The sequence below is a fragment of the Mandrillus leucophaeus genome, unplaced genomic scaffold (assembly GCF_000951045.1).
Source record: "Mandrillus leucophaeus isolate KB7577 unplaced genomic scaffold, Mleu.le_1.0 Scaffold69, whole genome shotgun sequence".
NCBI lineage: Eukaryota > Metazoa > Chordata > Mammalia > Primates > Cercopithecidae > Mandrillus > Mandrillus leucophaeus.
In genome coordinates, this window is record NW_012107474.1 from 3,343,183 (window position 1) to 3,359,898 (window position 16,716).

The window sequence follows — 16,716 nt, forward strand, 5'->3', positions numbered from 1 at the left end:
ATTCCTCATCTGAATGTTTATTTCCATTTTCACCAACAGAGAAGCATGAGGTGAGAGTCTCCGAACTCGCAGAGCGGCCGGATGATGGTTATCTTAAAAATTAAAAGGTTAGTTTTTGCAAGACACAAAAAGTGAGCAACTAAATGGAATATGGATTAACTTCTGCATGCAGAGTTGAAGTGATACGCAATGCCCAGCATGGCTGCAGGGAGCTGGCTCTGAGTGTCCCTACCGGGCAGGCAGCAGGAGGGAGCTGTCTCCTGCCGTATGGTTTCACGGTGCTTTAAACTCAATCGAAGAACTAAGGGTTGAGTACAGCTTATCAGAGTGGCTGGCAGGAGTCGAGCCCCTGTCATGTGACCGCTGGGGCCACCCGGGGGTCTCTATTCTTGCTGTAACTGTCCCGAGTCTTCTCAGCACCAGAGCCTGGCGGATCTCTACTTCAAAAATGAATTTCAAATTCAGTTAAATCAAAAGTTTGCTACTGAATCTGAAATGGAATAAGGGATTTGATTTTCCAAGAGATACTTTTTACCCAGTTAAGATATTAAGTAAGTCTTTTATAACACTGTCCAAGATATATCTTATCAGAAGGCAAAGAGCTGACCGGGTCCAATTCAGGTTTCGGTGGCAAGATGGGCGTGAGAGGGAACAGCCTGTGGGGAAATGGAAGACTCCCAGGCACGAACGCCTGATGCTGAGGCAAGGGAGGGCAGAAGGATGGGAGGAAGGAATGTAGACATGGGTCACTCCAGAAATCGGGGGAGAGTAGAAAATCCAGCAAGACCAGGAGAGAACCGGCTCCCCAAGGAAGTCTCCCTGACAAGAAGAGCGCTGAGGCAGCCACGGGCAAACAGGGCGCTAGGCCACGCAGCTCTCACACTCGTCCCTGAGGCCCGCCCGAGCAGGGAAACCCGAGGCCTCCCTTGGTGGGTGGTCTCCAAGGCCACGTGCACTTACGTTCAATGAGGAAGAGAAAGCACACTATCCCCATGGCTGCCACGATGGCCCCAGGCACAACGAAGGACAGGCCCCAGCACGTGGACACCCAGTAGCCAGCGATCAACGACCCCAAGATGTTGCCTACGGAGGTGTGGGAGTTCCAGACCCCCATAATCAAACCTCTCCTGCAACACAACAAAACAGAAGACAGAAGATGGAGCTGAGAAGCTGAAACGAGTTCAGCAGTGCAGGGCGCAGCAGTGCCTGTAAAGCAGGCAGTCAGTGCAGAATCAATGAGGACCGTGCAGACTCTGCTTCCGTAGCATGCAGGACTCGCGATGCTCACGAGAGCTGATCTGTTTATGTGGCCTCAGGCTGTGCCATCACCCATTCCACCTCTTGCTCTGAACGCTTTGTGTACTCAAGAAGAAAGAGGCCTTTCCCTGAGTGTCTTGGAAGGCCTGAAATTAAAATTTGTACCTCTGCAATCAATTAATACATAGTCACTTGATGAACTGTCATTTGAACAAAACTCATGGAGGTACACACCAGGTGAATGAGGCACAGTGTCTAAGACTTAAGACCTGATGACGCCGGTGTTCCCGTTTTAGCTTCTGCATCTTGTTTGGTATCTTCCACCACAAATAAGCCTTTGGCTTGGCTGAGCTGAAGTTTACACAGCCATTTACAAATAAATCTGGACTCGCCAGAGGCTGGGTCCCAGCTCTGCTACTTTGGTGCTGTGTGCTGGGTGACGCAGGTTGGGAATTCCCAAACTCCCATGTTAACATGTAGCTTCGGCTTCAAAAGGCCTGGGGCAGGGTCCTGGACTCTGCATCTCCCACAACACCCGGGAGGCCAGATGCGGCTGTCAGATGAGCCGTCGAGTGACACAGACTCCACCGGGCCCACAGTGGGAGGGAGGAGCTCCCGTCTCGTGGGACACAGGCCATCTGAATTTCAGCAATTCAAGCCCCAGAGGTTTCAGCCATCTTATTTTAAAGAGGATACTAAAGTGTTTTTGCTCTAATCAGTCTACAAAAAAACTCAAAGTAAAATGGTCTAGTCTTCATCTGCTATTGGAAACAGGGCTGCTTTTCCTCACCTTCCTTTTCCAAACCAGTTGCCGAGGCAGGTGACGACGCTGGGCCAGCCGGTGGTCTGCACCAGCCCGTTGATGACCTGCGGGAGAAGCCAAAGGAGAGACTGACCCACGGGAAGCAGGCCTGGGAGAGCGCCGCAGGGAGGCACACAGGGCTTCCCCCGCTCACACAAAGAAGGGGGTATGACAGCCAGAGATGGACTGTCAATTGTATATTTATATACAGTTTAAACTACGTATGTATTTTTAAACCATGTACACAGGTATCCATATATTTTTCAAAATAAAAGTAATGCATGTCTGTTGTGGAAATTTTAGAATAAGTAGAGAAAAGCAAGGAAAGAAAACCCAGGCAGAACCCCACCACCAGGAGATCACACCTCATAACAGTGTGGGGCCAAGCTTTACAGTCTCTTTTGAATCTAAAAACTTCATAGAAAGAGGCTAGGTGCAGTGGCTCATGCCTGTAATCCTAGCACTTTGGGAGGTCGAGGCGAGAGGATCTCTTGAGTTCAGGAATTTGAGACCGGCCTGGGCAATATAGAGACCCCCTTGTCTACAAAAAATTAAACATTAGCCAGGTGTGGTGGTGCACATCTGTGGTCCAAAGTACTCAAGAAGCTGAGGTGGGAGGATTGCTTGAGCCTGGGACCACTGCACTCCAGCCTGGGCAACACAGTAAGGCCCCATCTCAAAAAATAAATAAATGCAAACTTTTTAAAGAGAGAAAAGCTTTCTTCTCTTTATAGAACTGTTCATAGAATTGTACGATAAACATGGCTTGTGAATTGCATGTTTTCCCTCACCAGGTCATGGAGAAGGTACTGTTGTTCATCATTCTCTGGAATGAACACAGCCTTGACTTCACGCCTGGACAAAGTATCTCCTTCTAAAGAATCCCTGACTTGAGTTTCATGAAGGGACTTGGGGAATGTATTGCTGAGGACACTCTAGCATCCTGAGACTCGGGGGTGGCTCTACAAGACTGCAGGAAACCAGGGCCAGCCTGGCACCGCCAACCACCTCACTGCAGTAAGCCAGCTCTCTAGAGCAGGGTCCCCAACCCCGGGCACAGACTAGTCCTGATCCGTGGCCTGTTAGGAGCCAGGCCACACTGCAGGAGGTGAGTGGTGGGAGAGCGAGCATTGCCACCTGAGCTCCACCTCCCATCAGATCAGTGGGGGCCATTAGATTCTTATAGGAGCGTGACCCTGTTGTGAACTGCACATGCCAGGGATCTAGGTTATGTGCTCCTTATGAGAATCGAATGCCTGATGACCTGAGAGGGAACAGTTTCATCCCCAAACCATCCTCCTCTCCCCAACCTTGGTCCCGGGTGGAAAGATTGTCTTAAACAAAACTGGTCCCTGATGCCAAAAAGGTTGGGAACTATTGCTCTAGAAGACGCCTGGGAGCCGCTGGTCTACCTGTTGCTGCCTCTGGGCTGACCTGGCTGGGCCTTCACTCCACATGCTGGGACTCTGGAAAATTGTTTTCTCCTCCCTTCTAATTTTCTATATTACTACACAAGTGTGAACTGCTTTTGTAATTAAAATAGCCAAACTTTTCAAGTGTTATGGCAAAATCTTCAAAGCAAAATTAAATAGTTTGCCTTGATGGTTTTAAGCATTCCCCTGAGCTATCTGGGAGCCCTGGAAGCAACACAAAGCCTGAGATGAGCATCGTTATTTCCCACTGTTTTCCTCGGCTGCTGAATACTGATCCACAGCACTGCTGGGAAGGGCAGAAGCCAGGAGACTCCGGAAGGGCTCCAGCTCCAAGGGCAAGCCAGTATGGGCTGCCCTCAGGCCTCCTCCCCTTCTAGCACCTTCATGATCTCTCCTGTCCTCTCCACTGACTGCCTCATACCCCCTCCTGCTGCCTGACTCCAAATCAGCCCTTCCTTCCACCCTTGCATCCCTCTGTAGAGTCCTCAGGTCTCCCCCTTTTTCTCTCACTGCGACCCGACCAGCTGCAGGTTTTCCTTTGTAGGCTGGGACCCAAGTTGGCCCCTGAACACTCCTAGGCACTGACAAAGGTGTTTCAGTTGCTGACCCAAAACATGGAAAGAAAGTAGCCCTGGCCCTGGGCCAAATTCCTTACACCCTCATACAAACTCCATACACCAATCCCTCGGTGCAGACAGACCTGCGTGGGACGCCCTGTCCCGCTGCGTGTCAAGACTATATACTACAGCCTCGGTACGTAAGTTCCCCTAATACACGCTTTAAACGGATCACCCAGCAGTTAGTGCTGTGTTCTTTGGAATCCCAACCAGCCCCATCTTGGGACGGTTTGGGGCACTCCCTGGTGGGAACTCCCTGCCACCGCTGTTAGGCTGACTCCAGCTAGGGCTTCAGCTGGAGGACACACCCTCCAACCCCAGTGGTCAAATCTTTAGCAAGATGAAACATCTCAAACTTATCCACATGAAGACAGGGTGGCTCCTAAGGGCTCTGCACGTCAGTCTCCCTGCCAGGGCACCGACAGGCGCGTTCTTTATGCGGCAACTCCTGAAACGAAGAAACACCTCCGGGCTGCCGGAATTTCCGAGCAGAAGAGAAAGGAAGGACTTATTATGTCAGCTGACCCTGACTTCGGACAGGACGTACTTCTGCCCCTTCCCAACATCTTGACACAGGTGACATGTGACATAAACACCCCACCCTATTCACCAAGGAAACCCCATATGTGGTGAGCCATGGACCCAAACCCTTACCTGAGTTACCACGTAGAATCCGAAACTGTGGATGTTGTAGAAATACCCTAAGCCGAACAGGGCGGTGAAGGCTCCACTGGCGAGCATCCCAAAAGTTAGGTAATACCTAATCGGCAGGCGTTCCCCAATTATGCCACTGAGGCGGAGAGAAGGAAAGACAAATAGGAATAACAAACACACCCGAATGTTAACAACCCGGCGGCTGTTTCGTGCCGGATGCTTTCGTGCTGTTCTCTGAGCTTGGGGAACTCTCAAGCCTTACAATTTCCAGGAAGACTTCTTACACCTATTTCCCTACGGAGTGTTTACTCACCAGAAACCAGAGACTGGCAACATCTTAGAAGATTTTATTTCTAGTCAATGTCACTATCTGTCAAATAATAAAATTCAAACGCTATGACTTATTTATGATAGTTGCCAGTGAAAGGAAACAGGAACTTGTCTTGCTAGTTAATCCTGCTTTCACATAAACCATATCCAGTAAATGTATACAGTGTCTTAAAATTCCAACTGTTGAACTACACCAAATGTCATGAAAAGAGATCACTTATGACCCAGAGCAAGTCACTTGGCCCCACGAGCTGTAATGAAGTCACCTGTGTTAATACACCTGGCTGGCTGGGCTCAGTGGGGAAGTGGCTTGCAGCTGTTTGCCACTACCACCTCCTGCCGCCACTTTGACCTGATTTAAAGGCAGAAGATTTGTTCCATGGTAAGGTCTGAAATGCCGGGGTGGCATCTCTCTCATCCTTCTGAACAGCAATGCAACTCACTAATCAGCTACCCTTTTTGGTGTCTTACCTTCCAGAGCTGTCTGGAGACTTGGTGGCATAAAGGATGCTCAGCCTCACTAAAACAGCCTCGACAGGGGTGGTAAAGCATGTCTCCAGCTTCACAGCAGGGCACAGACTTAACAGTCTTTAGCTGCCATCACAGCACACTACCTAATGTTACCCAAAACATCCCTCACTGTTTTACGGGAAATGTCACTATGGACCAACTTAACATTGTGACTTATTAAGTAAATAGAAAAGCTGTAGAGTGTCATGGATGGACGTGAGCCCTTCGCAAGCATCAGAGACTCTATGGGTCTCGCTTTCTTCTGGAGGGTCACTCTAGGAGTCAGATAAACAGGAAACCTAACACACAGTGACACCTGCCTGCCGTGAACCCCACTGCCGGAGTCAGCTCCAATGTTCTCAGCTTTCATCTCAAGAACCCACACCAGAGAGCTTTTCCTTCCGAATCCACCAAGTAAAAAAGATCTACCTCAGATCAAGGAAATGACCTTTTAAACACTAAAGCAGAAGAAAGTCACTTAAAATTATGACAACATCCAGGTAAAAATTTCAGCTAAAACCTCACCACACACAGACTCAAGAGCATTCCAGAGCTAGAGAGTTACCGACTTCAACCTGCCCACCCCAGAGACCAGGAGCTAGGTCCCTGAGAGGCTGGCTGACCTGCCCAGGTCACAGCACAGCTGGCAGAACCAGATGGGCTCCGGAGAGCTGGTGCTGCTGGCTAGGCTTAGAAGTGTTCTCTAATCTTGCTGTATGATTTGGGCCCACTTTGATCTCTACTGAAAACTTTTAAAGAAAAGGTCTAACTGAACAAACACCATGTCACATTATATGGGACTCATACAGGGATTCAAGTCCACGCTGCACCTGCTTGAACCCTCCAGGCAGTACCTGGGCTGAATGACTGTACCCTCTCATATCTGATTTCATCTGGCGCAGCGAGCAACCACCCATTGCTGAGACCTCAGGTAGGGACTCACACAAAAAGGCCCTTCAATGCAGCAGCGTGTGCCCTTGTTTCAGTCATGAGTTCACTGTGTAGATGTCACATTAGACCAAATTTTGTTTTAATAACCTTACTGACAAGGTGCGTAAGAATTATCTTTACCGATAAATAAGCAACAAGAAACCAGTTTATTTACGTAAAACAGGCTTTCTGAACCTCAGCACTATTGATATTTTGGCTCCGGTAATTCTGTGGCATTAGGGGCTGTCCTGCATGTTGTAGGATGTTTAGCAACACCCTGGTTTCTAGCCACTAGATGCCAGCAACATCCCTTCCCTGGCTGTGATACCCACAAACGTCGTTAGACATTACTAAATGTCCCCTAGGAGACAAAACTGCCCCCAGTTGAGAACCAGATTTAAATACAGTTTTCTAGTAACTGAGAAAAACACACTCCCACGTTGGGTCTTTTTATACCACAGATTATTTGTGTTCAGTAAGACTGCAGTCTGGGGAATATAAACATTTGACCTCAAAATGGAGAAGGTCTGGCAGCCTGGCTGAGACCCAGGCCCGAAGGAAGCCCAAGGTACACACCACTCTCTCCAGCTAGGCTCATGTTCGGCTGCGCATCACACACTCTGAGCTTCCAAACCTTTATTGTTCATTTGCTCACTCAGACAAGTTCTGCAGCAGGAGGCAAATGCACACGTTCAATAAAGGGAGAGCTATGCGCTCTCCTCCGACAGCAGACACTGCCTCCCTGGGCACCACCCACCCACCAGGGCTCTGAGCGGGGGAGCGGCCAGGTCTTGATGATCCCACACTGAGCGGGTCTCAGGGAAGCAGCTAAACATTTATGGGGATCCCTGGGGTTCTCCAGGCTGTAAAGACCTCTGTCTCTGAACAAAAGCCTCTTGGGACTACATGCCTCCGTCCCTGGCTGTGGTTTCGCTATGGTTGGTCTCCATCAAAACTTGTATTGAGGCTTGGCTCCCAGTATAACTGCGTTGAGAGGTGCAGGGAGCTTTGAAGGGCATTTGGGTCATGAGGGATCTGCCTTGACGAAGGAATGAATGTGCAGGAGTAAGTGGCCGCGCTCTCAGGACTGATGAGCTATTGTGAGAGGTGAGAGCGGGCTGCTATGAAACAAGGTCACCCCTGTGCTGTGTGTTTTGTATGCCCTGCTCACTGCTAACCCATCTCACGGGGCCTCTGCCAGGCGACGCCCTCCACTACATTACAGTGTGGCGTGAGGCTCTTGCCAGATGCAGCTGCCCAAACCTGAACTTCCCAGTTAGAGAAGCGCTAAATACACCTTTTCTCATTATAAATTACTCAATCTCAGATACTGTGCTACTAGCAACAGAAAATGGGCTAGAACATCCCTATACTGCCTTAAAAAAAAAAACCTGGCTGGACTGCCACAATAGCAGTTTTCAATCAGTCAATCACATAAAATGTTTTATGACCCATATAACATTTGCCACCTGCCTTGGTCAGTTCAAAGTGGGATGAAGAATGGGCTGGGCTGGCAGCACAGGCCAGGCACCATTCTGAGCTTCTACATACATTAACTCAATTTTTGCCACAATCCTGTGACATAAGAACTATTATTTCTCCCATGTTGCAAAGGGGAAACTGAGGCCCAAAGAGGTATAGTAACATGCCCAAGACCACATCCTAGCAGGTGGTAGAGCCGGGATTCAGATCCCAGCGGGTCTCTCTCCGGAGCTCCCCGCCCGCCACGCAGGGCTGCCTCTGCTGCGCTCAGTTCTGGGGCCAAGCTGGGCATCCAGGTAGAGCTGTTCCGCACATCCTGTGTCAACTGCTCCGATCATCAGGTGAAATTCGTTATTTGGGGCATGTAAACAGATGGCAGCCCCTGAACCACAGGAGAGGTCAGGCTCTGCTAAACAGGAAGCTAGTCCCCTTGTTCCTGAATGACCACGTCCCAGGATCGGCAGGATTCATGGTAGGTCCTAAACCCCAGGGCCAGGAAAGCTGAGGGCAGCCTGTGTCAGTTGGCACAGTGCCTGGGACACGGAAATCCTCGGCCTTGAGGTCCCGTGTTGTGGGCACAGCACATGCGCTTGCTCTCTCCTAAGCTTGGCCTCATCTTTGGGGAGGGAACAGCAGGGAAGCCACTGGCAAGCGGGGGCCTCACTCCCGCGCGCCTGTGCACGTCAGCATAGCGGACGCCTTCTCTGCACGGAGGGGACAGATAACCAGGAAGGGTCTGGAAAACCAAAGAGCTATGAGCTATCGTGAGAGGTGAGAGCAGGCTGCTATAAAGCAAGGTCACCCCTGTACTATGTCTGCTTTGTACGTACCTGAGGTACATCCCCACGGCATAGGCGCACAGGAAGGAGTAGTCCAGGGCCCCAAGCAGCTGCTGATAGTTGTTCTTATCTACACGAATTTGAAAATCAACAGGAAAAGCTCAGTATTGTTTAGTGTATGTTCTAGAGCACGGCTATAAAACACAAAGCATCTGTTCTCTAAATCTGGGTGTACTTAGTGAAACGCGTGGTTTTCCACACAGAAAACAAGGCGGTGCATTTTCCGTTCAGTTTCTCGCAAAGGAAAATGAAGTCACCGCAGTTTCAAATAATCACTAAATATAATGCAGGCATCATTCAGATGGGATAAAATCCCCATTGTGCATGGTGGCTGCACATTTGATTGATGCCTTTTGTTTTACGTGTCCACTGGCTTTTCTGCAGCACGCCTGCCTAGGCCAGCACCCACACCAGCCCCTCGTGTCTCTCTCTTCTTCCCGCCCACGGAACTATGCCCTGCAAGTCTGAAATACAAAATGCAAATGATCTGCAGCACATCTCCCTATTAAGAGAACCTTCTTTCAGGAGGAACAGCCCCGCACACAGGTGCTACGGACACAGTGGCGGTGAAGTCACGTGCTCTTGGGTAGGAGAGGGGGCTGACATGGAAATGCAGTTTCATCTGGGAACGGCATTACTGTTGCTAAAGTTATTAACAGCGAGGCTGGAAGAACCTTGGAAGGACAGCCGCTTCAGCTCCTGGACGGACCGATGATCGACTTACCAAATGGTGCCCAGCCACAGTCGGTCTCATTGTCAGGGAGCTGGCGGGGGGCAATGGACCCAGACTTGCCGCTCTGGCTGCTGAATCTGCCGTCAGCTTCATCCCAAGCAGTGCAATACTTGTGGAGCTCACCCTGGGATGTGATGGGAGGGCAGAAGCAAGGAGAGGAAGTGCCTTCAGTGAGGCTCAGCATGGGGCACAGAGAGGAACAGTCACCCCTCCTCTCCCAGCAGCCTGCCCAGGACACCTGCACCCTGCATTCTAACGGAAACACAAGGCGCCGCTGGCAGTGTGTCTGCAGGACCCACAAGAATGCCTGCTGGTGACGTTTCAGCAGAACTCTCCAGCAACCGCACTCCTGAGCGCACAACGAACATAAGCCATCTTCATATGCCACTGGAAGACAAGCCTCAGGAGCAGTTTTAGTCCTAAGAGCTCCAAGCTGAAAGCCGACTGCCTGTCATCCTTGACCACCTGTCCACAAGGCAGAAGGGGTATATTTTCCTAGATTCACACAACTGAATGCTACACACCAACGAAAAAGAACAAGTCACAGGTCCAAGCAACAATGAGGATGAACCTCACAAACATAACATGAAGCAGAAGCCAGACACGAAAGAGTACGGACTGCAGCATTCCACTCATACGAAGTCCAAGGATGGACAACGAATCCACACGGCTAGAGGTGACAGTCACGGTTACCTAAAGGGGGACAATGTGGGACAGGGGATGGGGAGCTGCCTGGGAGCTAGAAAGGGTCCATCCCTTAACCTAGGGGATGGCTACCCCTATGGGCATGTACAGATCTGCCAAGCTGGACACTGAAGATCTGTATACTTTACTAAGTGTAAATCATACTTCAATTTAAAAATATCCCTGGGGCAGGGCACCACCCGCCCCCCAAACTAGCCACAGAACCAGCAAGCAGGGCCAGGGTTGGAGGCACTTGTCTGGGAGGTGGGAGGAAGGGAAAGCCGTGGCCCTGGGGTTTGGTTACCGGCTGTGTGAACATGTTACTTGCCGCCCCTGCCTCGGTCTCCCCCTCTGCAGACGAGGCTGCTGCCCAGTTACAGAAGTCACTGGGACCTGTGACGCTGAACTCCAGGCTTTTGCACAGAGCTTAGGATGGCATGGCCCTTGTGAAACAAACCCTGGGGAGAAAGGAAAGCTCATCTGTCGGGAGGCAGAGGGGCCCGAGTGGGCTTTTCCTCAGTACACTCCTTGGGAAGAGGAACAACACCTACAAGACAGCGCCACATGTGGCAGGGGCCTGTCTCGTTGTGGGGGAAGCTGAGGAAGACACAATGTGCTCTGTGACTGTGCGTCCCTCCCTGGTGGCCTCTGTCACTCCCATGCCTCTCTTCTCGGGGGTCTCTGTAGTGATCACTCTGCACTAGTCAAGACTCAAAGGAGCTGGCCCATCAGGCGTGAGTGATGGCGGAAAGTGGGGTCCTTGTGGTCAGAGGGGTGTCCCTTAGGGGGACTGAGTACCCGTTCAGTGCCCATAATACCAGAGGGGTGTCCTCGTCAGCTGGAACCTGAGAGAGGCCAGGGGTCTGGAGGGCAGTGCACAAAGCTGGCTCCAGGTCAGGGCACAGAACGCTGGGCAGGGAGCCACCCCAGTGACCAGGCAGGCAGCAGTCGGAAGTCCTGTCCCCCTCTCTTCAGGAGGGAGTGGCCAACAAGGCTAGCCACCTTCAAAAGGCCAGGGCTTTTGAATCGAGGCTACACACCCTGATTTATAGCTGGCAGCATGTGGGCCACGTCACTGAGTCCTGGCATGGCACACGGGATGCAGCTGCTCCACCGTCATGTGACTCTGTCGTCATCACTGGGCTGTTCTGCTATAATTAAACACTGTCCCAAAAAAGTAGCCAAGGGCTCTACTGTACAATGCAAAGTCATCATCTGCCCAGCAGCTCCCTTGGCAGAGCTGGTCCTCCCTGGAGGCGCCATGCTGACCTCCTGGCACGTCGGGAAGAGTGCTTTCATTTGCTCCCCGACTGCTCGGGGCCCCCTGGCTGCTCCTGCTTGTGTTTTAAATTCTCCACCCAAGGTAGATGTGAGGGGCTGTGAGTGTGATCGTGAGACCCGGGGCGGGTGCCTGCAGCCCTTCCTCTCTGTATCAAGCTGGTATCTGCGGCCTTTCTCCATTCACCTGCCGCCTTGTTAGACACTTTTCCTCCTCAGTGCTTTCAGAAGTCAGGTGTTTCTGCCCACCTTTCCCTGCTGCCTCTCACGGAAGCCAATCTGGCCACACCCAAAGGCCGAAGCATCGCCACAATTCACCTCTCACTGAAGAAAGCCACGGCTAGGACAGGAGCACAGGACACTCCCCAGCCAAGGAGAACCCAGGGATAAGCTGAAGTTTCTAACATTAACCTGGCACAGAAGAAAGGAAAAAGAGATTCTGCAGGCCGCCGCTTAAAACAGAATCTTATATCCTTTGTGATTTCATATTTCTGGGAGGAACCACCTGCCGAAAACATATCTGATTAGAAATGCTCCTTTTTTTCCATAAATAAGCAGTCAAGTTTTTCTAGTTTTGTTATGTAATGAGTGGGGGCCTCACATCCTGGTTAGGGACACAGGCTTCGGCGGCAGACAGGCCTGAACTGGGATCTTGGTGCCCCTCTGTGGCTTCTGACCTTGGTGACGTCACTTACACTCCCTGGTCATCAGTTATGGAGTTGGCATGACAATGCCTGTGTCCCAGGGTTGCTATAAAGATGAACCATAAATGGAGCGCACCTCTCTGGCCCTCCACCCCTGGGAAGGGCTCAGGAAAGGGCTGCCGTGAGTCCAGGTGCCTCTCCGGCCCTTCTCCTTGCTGTTGGAAAGGTCACCTCCACCTGCACCCTGCAGCCCCGTTGGAAGGCTGCTGCCAAAGCAATCGAGATTTCATATAACTCCAGCACAAAGGGTTCTGAGGATATTTACATAACCACAGGTTTTCAACAATGTTGCTATATTTCAGTATTTCTATGAGTTTTACCCCCCAAACCTGGTGTTTGAGGGACAATGCAAACTTAATTAGGTTAAGATGAATTGTTAAGCAAACCCCTCGCCAGGTGAACAAATTCTCACCAAAGTGCTTCATGGAGGCACCCTCACCTCTGCACAGCCACACCATCCCTGCAGAAATACTTGGGGTGGGGGTCAAGTCCTTTGGGAAACATCTGCTTTCATAAAGGCAGCTTTCTTCACACGTTTTTACACAAGTGCCTTTCAACAAGTTCCAAACTCAATCAACCCGCGACATCAGGTAGATATTAAAAACTGATCAGGCAAAAGGCTCTGCGGCAACTGAACTCCACACTTACGATATGTGAGGCGGGGAGGCTGAGTGGGCCCTGTGAACACGTAGGCGTCGCGGCTGCTAAAGCGTCCATGCAACACACAGAGCAGCAACAAAAATAAACAGCAGATGGGTGGAGGGTGGGGGTGGGAGAAGAAAAGTGCCAATCTTGTGGAAGAACACAGGGAACCGCCAGGAGTCACAGCGCTACAAGTGTGCGGGGAAGGCGGCAGGGCCGGGAGTCACAGCGCCACGAGTGTGCGTGGAAGGTGGCAGAGCCGGGAGTCACAGCGCCACGAGTGTGCGGGGAAGGCGGCAGGGCCGGGAGTCACAGCGCTACAAGTGTGCGGGGAAGGCGGCGGGGCCGGGAGCTGGCAACGTCTTCTGTCTACAGACTCCCTGGCCACCTCCAGCCCTCCCCACCCCTCCCACTGGCAGCGAGAGGAAATCCCGTCCAGGGAGCAGCAGGCAGCTGCAGCGGGAATTTCATGGCACTAGAAAAGACTGGACTCCTCATCCTGCACCTGCAGAGACCCACGCGGTCATTTAGGCACAAACATTCACTGCATTAGCCTGCATTCCACCAAGGCTCCGTTCTTTCCACACTGAATTTGAGCCACTTTGCAAAGAGAAACCACTCGTTCCCGCCCTGGGTTCTCAGCCCCACCACTGCCTAAGTCTACAGCCACAGGGCACATTCTCTGCAGGAGGTACGTGGCCTCCAATAGAGGAGATTACCCGGTGGTCTGGGGTGCAGGAGACACTGAAAGGCAACAGTGAGAGGACAGGACAAGAGCAGGGGATTCGGGCCTCACTGAATCCCCCTGGAGAACAGTGGGGTTAGGCCAGTTTCACTCCACCTTTAGCCAGCACAGAGGGTGTATGTGTGTGTGTGTGTGTATACATATCTGCATTTGATGATCTGTCTAGTCAACTTTACGTGGCTCGTTAGGCTGTGTGGGTGCACTGATTCTAACTAGTCCTTCACATTCCTTTTATAAGGCTACAAGAATTCTCCAAAGCATTATCTAAGTCCTGGAAGAGCAATTAAAGTTTTGGTACCAAAAGTAGGAGCGACCAGACAGGCTCTCCCCCACGGACGACAGCACCTGCCCACAGCCAGTCTCCCGCGATGAGTCACAGTTGCCACGTGAAATGCATTATACACACACGGGCACAGGCACGCAAACGCTCCACGCATGAAGGATACAGAAATAGATGGAGGAGCTTCTTGGTCATTGTTTACTTCTCAAAAATGGAATATTCTATACATCCTTATGCACATGTTAACTTCTTACTCAAAATGCCTCCTGGAAATGTTTCTGAGTCAACTGGTTTGCCTCTGATAAATTCTTTTCATAATATGGACTTGTCACCATTTATTCAAACTTTTGCCTGCTTATTGGGTTCCCTCGATACCCAGCATTGGTTTTTTCCTTTTTCATTTTTTTGGTCACTACAAACAAAGCTGCCATAAAGACGCTTATGAAGACATTCCCAAGTAAGGTGCTTTTATTTTTAGGGTGAAATTCCCAGAAGCATGTCTGAAGGCTGTAGTATTTTTTATTTCACTGGGTGTCACCAAAAGGTGCTAACACTCGACATCCCATCAAGAAAGCATGAAAAGTCCTCTCCCCTCAAGGCCAGTGAACAGGGCTTACTGCTCTGGGCAATGCTGTGCCAGCCATTGAGCACACTGTTGCCTTAATCTGCATTTGGAATACCAGCAGACTTGAACACCATTCACACATTTCCTGGCAATCTGAATTCCATGTCTGTGAACTGCCTGTTCATCCCCCTTGCCCGTTGTTTCTTTGGGTTTCCTAACTTCACACTTACTCCTACGATAAACATAATTTTCTTCTTGGATTTTTACTTTTTGTGTTTTACATTCATATCTTTAATCCATTTGTTTTTATTTTATTTTTTTGAGATGGAGTCTCACTCATGTCACCCAGGCTGGAGTGCAGTGGTGTGGTCTCAGCTCACTGCAACCTTCACCTCCCGGGTTCAAGCGATTCTCCTGCCTCAGCCTCCCCAGTAGCTGGGATTATAGGCGCCCATCACCATGCCCGGCTAATTTGTTTTTGTATTTTTAGTAGACATAGGGTTTCACTATGTTGGCCAGGCTGGTCTCGAACTCCTGACCTTAGGTGATCCACCCACCGTGGCCTCCCAAAGTGCTGAGATTACAGGCGTGAGCCACCGCGCCCGGCCAGTTTTCTCCTTTTAAGTCCTGTGTGTCCAGAGAGGGGTGGGCACCCTCACATTCAAATCAATGCTGCCATCCCCCTGGCAGGGACCCCTGCAGTTTAGGCTTCTCTGGGAAGCCTCTGCTTTCAGGTTTCTGCTCTGGGCCAGCCCAGGAGAAAAGAGCTCCCACTAAGATCTCTGCTGGGAGAGTGTAGAACCACCTGTCTACCAGCTTGGGCAGATGCTTGCCTTGAGTCCTGAGGCTGGGCCACAGCTGGAGCAGCAGGTAGAATGGACAGGATTGCACTTATAACACCACTATCCTCCCAGCCCTGGTTTTATCATCATCATCGAGAAAAATACAATTCATTAGCAGTGATCAGAGGTAATCTAAACATTCCAGACTAACTTAAATGTGACCTGCTGTGCCATGTCATTCTATAAATGACGTAATAGAATGAGAATCACTTTCTAATTCACAGCTCCTGGTTCGATTTCAGGTAAGCAAATGTATTTTGCTTTTGTTTTGTTTGCAATGTTCTAGGAAATGCGGCTGTAAATAATCACTCAACTGTTTTGTGGGTCAACAGAATCACTGCCACTTTCCGTTTCATTGACGCCTTTCATATCATGGGCTCAAGCACATGGGTGCTTCATAAGGCACTGCAAAGTTTAGTTTTGATGTGGTGTGATGTTCTGATCTATCTTCAAAGGTGAAGAAACGCATGGGATTCAGCGTCAAGCCAATCCATGCCCAGGCACATCACAGCTGCTAGTTCGGGAAATCTGTGAGTTTAGGAGGCTCGAGTGTGATGCTGGGAGTGTACTCAGGTAATTACACCCGGACAGACCCTGAGGCACAGAGAAGAAGAGCGGGGGCCCTGGAGGCAGCCTGACCCACAGGGAATTCTCCAGTGCATAGCAGCCCTGCCTGGGGGAACGAGGCCCCGAGCCTCAGTTTCCTCACAGGGGCACTCACAGGGTTGCTGTGAAGGTCACGGGGTAATGTGTGTGGCACTTCGTCATACCCCGGGGCTCTGTAAGCGGCAGTTATTTATACTGGTACTTATGACACTGAACTAAGAGCTGACCCTGACGCTGCCTCCTCAGAAGCCCTAAGCCCTGAGTGGCTTGGACAGCACCACACACAAGAGTTGGGGCAGGGGCTTTAAGATGGACCACCAGGGAAGCCGCGAGAGGGACCGGGACAGGGCTCCCACTTGCTCCTGGCTCACAGGGGCCCTCGTGGTCATCAGGTGGACCCCAACAGCTTTGACCGCTGACAATATCCCCCCAAGGGCCAGCCCATCTTACGCGCTACATCTGCCCCCCCAGCCCGTCAGGTGGTGGCTTCATGGGGATGCCCACCCCTGCACATAGTACTCAAGGCAGTTCTCCCACCTGCAAAGCTGTTTTTCTTCCCCTACAATCCACACCCAACCTTTCCAGGCCAATCCTGAAACCCCATGCAGGCTCCCCAACTACACCAGATCCTTCAACTCCAATGCGCTCACCAAGTCTCTTCAATAGGTACTTCCATCTTTATAATTTACCATTTTCTTGAGCTGTTTGTGTATTTCTCTACCAGAAAGACAAGTAGCAGCAATATTCAGATTTATAATGACTGGTTATCGGCACTGATTTATA

At 50.7% G+C, this 16,716-nt stretch overlaps 1 protein-coding gene across 3 annotated transcripts in view; it reads right to left on the reverse strand.

Annotated features, from left to right (window-relative positions):
- The window catches only part of SLC37A1 (solute carrier family 37 (glucose-6-phosphate transporter), member 1), an 89,099-nt gene that overhangs the window by 39,046 nt on the left and 33,337 nt on the right, over positions 1 to 16,716 (reverse strand). For all 3 annotated transcript variants that reach the window (XM_012002563.1, XM_012002565.1, XM_012002562.1), the window contains 5 exons: positions 9,579 to 9,711; positions 8,846 to 8,924; positions 4,764 to 4,899; positions 2,048 to 2,124; positions 961 to 1,127 (listed from right to left, as the gene is read on the reverse strand). In XM_012002563.1, coding sequence (XP_011857953.1) covers positions 961 to 1,127; positions 2,048 to 2,124; positions 4,764 to 4,899; positions 8,846 to 8,924; positions 9,579 to 9,711 — 592 coding nt within the window. The remainder of the gene's footprint in view (positions 1 to 960; positions 1,128 to 2,047; positions 2,125 to 4,763; positions 4,900 to 8,845; positions 8,925 to 9,578; positions 9,712 to 16,716) is intronic.